Raw genomic sequence first — 8,817 nt, 5'->3', positions numbered from 1 at the left:
AGTGCCCAACTAAAATATACCAAAATTTAAAACCATTTAAAAAATAATTGCATCTTTTTTTTTTACCTAGCAGAAAAAGTATTTTAGTTAAGAGTTAGTTAGAGTTAAGTTATCTTTTATATCTATCTAGAATCTAGATACATTTGAGTTGCGTTATCTTTATCTAGATAAAAAATACTTATCTAATCCGAACACGGCATATAGGTACCTATATAATACTATATATTCGTTTATTTTTCTTACTATTATTAATATAATTTACTGAAATACAATATATAATATAATAAACCAGAACCTCGGTCAATACCCCGTTATCTCGTTATTTTTACAGTCATAAATCTCGACAAACAATATATTATTATTATGATTATTATATTAAATTAAAAATATCAGTATTCGTTTAGTATATGTGACCTACCGAGCGAAAATCAAGTTTAGTATAATATGTGACCTACCAAGACGATTATTTACATAATGTACGGACAACGTACGGGTACCAATCTATTAACTTGCAAGAAATATTATTTAAAACTTTTGAAGTGATATACAAAATACTAAATAATGTATTGCTAAACATTTTTTTTTAAAATCAAATTGAATTTTTTATAAAAAAATAATTGTATGACTTTTTGTGACTAATTTTGGTATAATTTATTGTATTGTATTATAGATAAGTGTATTCATACTTTTTTTTACTGACATTTTGTTTGACTGATTTTGATATTATTAAACGTGATCTAGTCATACCTATTTTATATTTTTCAATTACTAATGAATTAATTAATAATAATAAAATAAATAAATTGTATTATTTTAGATTCTGAGTGGAATGATGAATGTATTGATGTGATACAATGATGTTGTTTTTTTTAAAATTTTTTTGTGTCTGTCATCACCTTTTAGGACAGTAAAAGTGCTTGGATTTTTTTCAATAGCATCTTTTCTGATAGGAAAGTGAATCTATTTGGTACTTTGGGGGGTCAAAAGTAAAAATTTTCCAGTAGTTTTCAAAAGCGACGTGAAAAACAAAAGAAAAATTAAAGGAAAAACAAGGGAATTTTTACGCAAAATCTGTCTTTGAGAAAATCTATTTTGGTTTTTGATGCAACTTTAAAACAAATGACCGTACCTAGGTACATAAAATTTTGACTGAATGTTTATATTAGCATTTTCTATACATCATAACATTTTCTAAATATTTTGACTTATTTTGAGCTGTTTTCGGACATTTTTAGTTTTCATTTTAATTATTTTTTTTTCTATACACATTATAATTTGTCATGTCCAATAAGTTGTTGTATGAAAATGGAACATTATTGACGATAATATAATTTTCTATAGTAATAATAGAACTGATAAATATATTATATTATTATAAGAAAAAAATTTATGTTTAATACCCATATTTTATTAGTGCGTATATCACGACTACATGATAAATTTAATTTGTCATGTACCATTGACTGTTCCATGTATTCAGTTGCTCAGAACAAAAAAATATTGGAAGTATTGGCTAGTGGCAAAAATAGATTATGGAACAATTATTTATTTGAACAAATTGACTTTGGGACAACTATTTTGTGAATTTCAGCAAACGCTTTAATCTTTTTCTATGGGTGATACTGTTAACAGCGTGCTGTCAACTATCATAATATAATAACAAAACGCACATTGTGCTTAATATTAACTGTAAGTTGTAAGAACATTTAACTGTATATTTGTACGTATTTCCACAATATTACATTATGGACTCCACGACACCATCATCGGAATTCACGTTAATAGACACGCATGGGTTCAAGAAAAATAAAAAGGTATCAGATTCATAATTTATGTTTATTACCTATTAATTCTTGACGAAATTCCTAAATCTAATTATTTTTGTTAAATGTATAGGTAAAACGAGTTCTACCAGACTGGCTCGCAAAACCTACGGTTGTATCGGTTGATTTAAAACACCTAGAAGTGCCCATTGATGGCATTCCAGAGTTGGACCCCGCTTTAGTTCAGAAACTGAAAAATAAAGGATGTACACATTTTTTCCCTGGTAATTTAAACCATATTTAAATCACAAATTATACTTTAATAATACTTTGTCACATTTTGATCGCGATACACGTTTATTGCAGTTCAAAATCAACTAGTACCATGGATAATTAAGACACAAAAACATTGGGACTACAGATGGCTCAGAGACTTATGTATTTCAGCACCAACTGGCAGTGGAAAAACTCTCTCCTACGTTCTTCCTATAATACAGGTTGGGCGTGCTCATCAAAACCAAAATTATTTCAGCATGGTCAAAGATTTATGTTTTTTATTATTTTAATATTATTACTATAGACGTTAAAGACATTCTCTAGACATCAACTCCGTGCTCTCATTGTATTGCCAACTAAAGACTTAGCTGTACAAGTATACAAAGTGTTTTTATATTATATTAAAAATGCATTTGATTTGAGAGTGCTTCTTTTGGAATCCAAAAACATGACTCTAGAAAAAGAAAAAGAAAGGATCGTACAATATGGTATGCTAATTTCAAATAACAGAAAGCCATACAATTTACAAATTTAAATATTATAATACCAATTTTATAATTATAGATAGCAGCATTGGATGGATAGACCTTGTAGATATCATAGTGACCACTCCAGGACGGTTGGTTGATCATTTATATTATACTGAAGGATTTTCTCTGAAAAATCTTAGATTTCTTGTCTTGGATGAAGCTGACAGTTTTACCAATATTTTGCAAAATGAATGGCTACATAAAGTTAATGATAGCTTAGGTAGTTTACATAAATAAAGTTTTACTCTTTACTATAGTAATTAAATTTACAAACAGACTAAAACTTTATTTTTGTTTAGCATATAATGGACCTACAAAATGTACTTTAAACACATTAAACGATTCGCCACAAAGAACACAGAGATTATTATTTTCAGCAACACTTACTCAAGATCCTGAAAAATTAAAGTTTCTTAAACTCTTTGAACCTAAATTATTCACATCAATTATAAAAAGAAAAAATACACAATTGCCTACAGGTAATTTTAACTTAAACATTTTGATGAAGCTTAACATTTAATTAATTTAAAATTATATTAGATACAACTGGTACTGATGAACCTGTACGAGGCGACTTTGTAGGAAAATACACAACACCTAAAGAACTTAAAGAATACATGGTGTTGTGTCCAGAAGAAAATAAACCTCTAACACTGTATCATTTGATAAGAAGTAAAGGCCTAAAAAGGGTGATTTGTTTTGTCAAATCAAAAATAGAAGTGCATCGTTTAACTAGACTTTTATGCAAGCTCAGTGAATTTGATACAAATAACTCGCCATTAAGAGTTAACGAAATTTCTTCTGATGTAACTCAAAAAGCTCATTCTGGTTATATTAAACAATTTTCAAATGGAAAAATTGATGTGTTAGTTTTCATATAATATATTATATTATTATTAATTTTGTATTAATTATTGTTTTGGTATATTTATATAGATTGATTTGTACAGATTCATTAGCTCGAGGCATTGATATTGAACTGATATCTTGTGTCATTTTATACAACGTACCAAAATATCCAAAAAACTACATACATAGAATTGGTAGAACAGCGCGTGCTGGCCATAAAGGGAAAGCTATTACATTTGTCACTCCAGAACATGTAATATCATTATCATAATAATATTGTAATTTTATTTTTTATTATTTAAAATTGAATTCTTTAACAGAAAGAACTATTTGAAAATGTTTTAAACTCTGCGGGTAAGACTAGTTTGAAAAATATGAAAGTCGACATTTCTGACTTGGAACAATATGAACAAATGTATATAGATGCGTTAAAAGCTATAAAAACTGAATCAACTGTAAGTATAACTTTAAACTTGCTTCTATACTCTATTCCATTGAAGTTTACTCACTCGACCGAAGCAAATCTATCGCCACAGTGCAGCTTCTCTTTTAAAGTTACTGATTACGAGTGCTGGCGTCGAATGTTGTTAAACCACAGTGTATATATAATTAAAGTATTAACACAACATTTTTCTCAATACTATGTGTGTGTATCTATATTTTTTTCTGCGTTTATACTTTATATGCTATTGGTATTTTATCTTAAATTTTTGGTATTATGCATATACTACAGAAACATTTGTACAAAAATAAATATCAAAAATTATTATATTTCCGCGCAATCATCTGTATGACAGCGGCGATTGCCGACTAATGGCAGCCAATCACAAAGTGCCTAGCACAGACTGAGGGGTCCGAACGTTCTATAGGCTCAGTCTGTATGTGAGAAAGTGGGTAAAGTAAATGGACTAGAGTATAATTATATCATATTCTAATTAAAATTACTAATTTATCACTTGTTAACTAGCAAAAACCAAAAACTGTTAGCAAAAGAAGATTGAAGAAGAAAAAACAACTTAAAAAGTAACGTCATAATTGTTTTTTTACTATTTACAAATAGTATTTATGAATATAATGTTTTACTAAGATTTTATTTTTATTTTATTTTATTTCCTTTTTTTCATTAATCTTATAAGTACAAATAATTAAGGAAAAGTGATTAAGAAGTGCAATTTTACTATTTAGGGTTCCGTAGCAAAAAACGGAACACTTATAGATTCGTCATGTCCGTCTGTCAGTCCCTTTGGGTGTCACAGCCACTTTTCTCCAAAACTATAAGAACTATACTGTAGAAACTTGGTAAGTAGATGTATTCTGTGAACCTTATTAAGATTTTCACACAAAAATAGAAAAAAAATAAATGTTGGGGATTCCCCATACTTACAATTGAAACTCAAAAAAATTTTTTCATCCAACCCATATGTGTGGGGTATCTATGGATAGGTCTTAAAAAATGATATTGAGGTTTCTATATCATTTTTTTGTAAACTGAATAGTTTGCGCGAAAGACATTTCCAAAGTGGTAAAATGTGTTTCCCTCCTCCCCCCTCCGCCATAACTTCTAAAATAAGAGGATGATAAAACAAAAAAAATATATGATGTACATTACCATGCAAACTTCCACCGAAAATTGGTTTGAACGAAATCTAGTAGGTGGTTTTTTTTAAATAAATAAATAAGTAAATAATAATTATAATTTGCGTGTGTGTGTGGGGGGGGGGGTTTCCGACTGCTCTTATCCGAGCGGCTAATATTATTATAATATTAGATAATACTTCTGCTGGACCTGGTGGTAGGGCCAAAGTTTGTGCCGGTCGAACGAAATGACTTATTATTTATGCTACTTGCTGCTACGGAGCGCTTCATGTTCGAGTCCGACTGGCATTTGGCCGCTTTTTATAATATGTAGGTTGTAATACATTCTGATATTTATTTATTAGACGAACTGTTGTAGTGTGTAACTACTGTTAGTAGAACATGCATATTTGCAATTTATATTTTTATGCATTTATTTTTTTAATGAATTGCTTAACGGCCTAATTTAGGTACTGTTAAATACTTAAATGTCACTATTTGAATTTCAATAATTAATATTTTAATGTTTTTCATAATATTGGGCTTTGGCCTGTGCAGCTGTAAGTACTGTATTTTTAATAATTACAATATTTATGAATCTCGCCAACAGTTAAATAGTTCTACTACCTAGTTGACTAGTTGACTACCGTCCACTAACCACTACTATCCCGCCATGAAGTGCTATTAATGAATAGCTTCTTCAATCAAGCTAACCGTGACCTATTATGTATCCCTCCATTGGGCCTATTGTAAATATTTTTTATACAGATTGTACAAATTAAATAAATATGACAAAGAAAATAAAAATTATATAGTTTAGCTCAATAATCATTAATCAAATACTATAATTTTATGTTAAAATGTTTGTCTTTTGATAATCATTTTTTTACACATAGTCAGTAATATAAATAATAGGTACCTTTACCTAGCTCACATTTCTCAGTTCTTTCTGTTGCACTTGTAGCCATATATAGGTATACCTAACTACCTAAGGATATGCGACCTATGTACACGTATGTATAATGTAGGTACCTATATAGGGGTAAATGTAAATTACAATAAAAATAAAAATAAATCCGTCGCGGGGGTGGGGTCATTTTCCAGGCAGGTATCTAACCAATTTAAGTTCTTCTATTATTCTATAATTCTATTCTATTTTATTCTTATATAGGCAGGTATACTCCAAATAAATAATAATATTCTGCCTCAGAATATGAAAATAAAAATGTATGTTGACATTCGAAACTTCAAAAGAGTAATATTATATTTTTTTCTAGAAATGTTGTTTTGTAGGTAACGACTTGTAAGTTATAATCATGTAAATGTTAGTGTTATCTGAAATCTCATCGCCTTTGCCCATGGCGTATTTGCATAACCAGTCTCGCCCATAACTCCTGGTGAAGTTATATGAATTATAATAAAACTCAAAAATAATAAGTCACCTGTTGCATGAAGCCCCTTGTATGTCACAAATACCGCACTGCGTAACGACCTTCAAATCTCAACCACATATTACTTACGCTACACTCCAATATAGATGAACACCATTCAAACACCCTCATCGCTCTACTTCGGTACCTGATCGTCCCCCCCCCCCCAGACTGAAATGTTTCCCCCCGACTCAATATATACTTTTTTACACATAATAATAGGTTTGAAAATAGGTTCTTTCGATTTATAACCTGAAATATATGATCATCATAATATAATATCATAATATAATATCATATGCTCTACAAATGAGCAACTCAAGTGCATCAATCAACACTTTAAATTATAGAGCAGGAGCTTTTCGTAAGCCCAATGGAGGGATAATACAATTATAGGTCATTGGTCATGGTTGGCTTGATGAAGAAGCTATTCACTATGTGGTATCCGTATCACCCGTATCGGACGATACGTGGTAAAACCAACTATACGCCTTACCCTAGTATTCTCTAGTTAATGACACTCTCTAAAATTAATTAAAATGGCACTGTTAACTTTGAGGTACGATGGTATGCGCTTGTCAATTCTTAGTTCGTTCCTATCTACTTGGAATGACTCAAAGATTACATATACCTTGACACTATTCAGTTTAATAAAACCTCATTGACACATAGTACGGATATCCCGGCGCTGTTCCTATAAAAGGTAAGAACTTAAGAATGACTAAAATAATATTAAACTCTGGTTATGATGGAAGGAAACACTTTTATTAAATTCAAACAAACATAAATAAAATACTTAGCGAATTCAGATCGCCTAGTCCGTACTATAATATGATCGACGTTTCACACGTTCGATCGTCGTACCTGCGTTCTCGCCGAATCACTCGGCGACAACGGGACTGCCCCTGCCTGCGCGTACGGCGGTGTTATAAAGTAAAATATTTTTGCTGCCTCAGCACATTTTGCTTCATTGGCCTGACCTATATTAATATTTAAATTGCTAAGTTGATTTCTACATGTAATATGTTTACATTAAATAATATTACAGTGACGACTGTCTACAATATACGACAACTAATAGCACTTCATGACGGGATGGTGGACTAGTCAACTAGTCGACTAGTAGGTCACGGCAACAGCTACGCTTTAATCGTCGGCCAGGGTCATCCGGGATTTTTCGGAAAGAGAGGTTTTGGATGAGAGGGTTTCGGTGATTTGAAAGTTTAAGGTGGAAACGTTTATATAGGGTTTTGGCGACGTTTTTTACTGTCAGAATGAGGAGGTCCCTGTAGAGGGTATCATTTGATACATAAAAAGGAGCTTTAGTTATCTGCTTGAGGCATTTAGATTGAAATGTTTGGATTTGGTTTATATTGGAGTCTTTGGCTGATCCCCAGAGTTGAATTCCATAGGTCCAGATAGGTTTGAGGAGTACTTTATACATAAGGATTTTATTGTGTAGTGAGAGATGTTTGGATGACAGGAGGAGGCGAAGTTGTCTCTGACGATTATTTAGTACAAGTCGTTTGTTATACGTAGTGGGTAGCCCACGTGAGTCGGCGATCTAGGTATAAACCTAGCCCCTAGGTAACGGACATTTTGAGCGATCGGAAGAGGTTGGTTGTTAAGTGTGATAAAGGTGTAGCTTATTGGTCTGAGAGTGAATGTGCAGTGGATCGTGGATGGATTTGGATTCATTGAGTTTGAACCCCCATTATTTGTACCATGTCGAGAGGATGTCGAGGTGGGTTTGGGTTTTGCTGGATGCCTCGAGAGGGTCATGGTGGAGAGCCAGGATGGCTTTATCATCGGTGAAGTCACCAGTGGTGGTGACTGGTGAAGTTGGATAGGTACATTTATACAATTATATTTATTATATTTATAGTTTATACATTCATTTAATCATTTGCACATTTATTGATTTGCATTGTATATTATTATTGCGTATGTGCTTGTGTAATTATGACATTATTACTTATTATTAGAGCAGAGAAGTTATAGGAGGTAAAATTGGAAAAATATGCATGCAAATATGCACATAAAAAATTGAAAATATGCATTCAAATTCATTAAATATGCAAGATAATATGCACAAAAAAAATTGAATTATATTATAGTAAAATAAAAAAATTAGATATAAAAGAAATATAAAAATCATTGTATTGCACAATTAATTTTGTTTTAAATATTTTCTACGTCGAATGATCGCCGATTGTTAGTATGGTTTTCTTCAATCTCGAATTTTTGATTTATCCTTAAAATAAATATTAAATATATTGATACAAAAATAGTTTTAAGAACATTTTTCTCTCACCTGATAAATTATTGCATTGCACAACTAATGTTTTTTAAATATTTTCCACGTCGAATGATCGCCGATTGTCGGCCAGTATG

General features: G+C 31.0%; 1 protein-coding gene across 1 annotated transcript; it reads left to right on the top strand.

The window, feature by feature from the left end:
- Positions 1-1,646: 1,646 nt before the first annotated feature.
- LOC100163857 (probable ATP-dependent RNA helicase Dbp73D) lies at positions 1,647-4,506 on the top strand. The gene is made up of 10 exons (XM_001949713.5): positions 1,647-1,814; positions 1,897-2,047; positions 2,130-2,260; positions 2,344-2,527; positions 2,604-2,789; positions 2,869-3,048; positions 3,110-3,434; positions 3,506-3,671; positions 3,739-3,873; positions 4,386-4,506. Exons 1-10 carry the CDS (start codon positions 1,746-1,748, stop codon positions 4,443-4,445), a joined length of 1,587 nt encoding a protein of 528 aa, XP_001949748.1. The 5' UTR covers positions 1,647-1,745; the 3' UTR covers positions 4,446-4,506.
- Positions 4,507-8,817: the final 4,311 nt, after the last annotated feature.

The sequence above is a fragment of the Acyrthosiphon pisum genome, chromosome A1 (genome assembly GCF_005508785.2).
Source record: "Acyrthosiphon pisum isolate AL4f chromosome A1, pea_aphid_22Mar2018_4r6ur, whole genome shotgun sequence".
NCBI lineage: Eukaryota > Metazoa > Arthropoda > Insecta > Hemiptera > Aphididae > Acyrthosiphon > Acyrthosiphon pisum.
This window is presented reverse-complemented; position numbering and strand designations above follow the sequence as displayed.

Coding starts and splice junctions, on each gene's coding strand:
- LOC100163857 (XM_001949713.5), top strand. CDS start 1,746: ATGGACTCCACGACACCATCATCGGAATTCACGTTAATAGACACGCAT. Junction 1,815..1,896: donor GGTTCAAGAAAAATAAAAAG/GTATCAGATTCA, acceptor TTAAATGTATAG/GTAAAACGAGTTCTACCAGA. Junction 3,435..3,505: donor TCAAATGGAAAAATTGATGT/GTTAGTTTTCAT, acceptor ATATTTATATAG/ATTGATTTGTACAGATTCAT.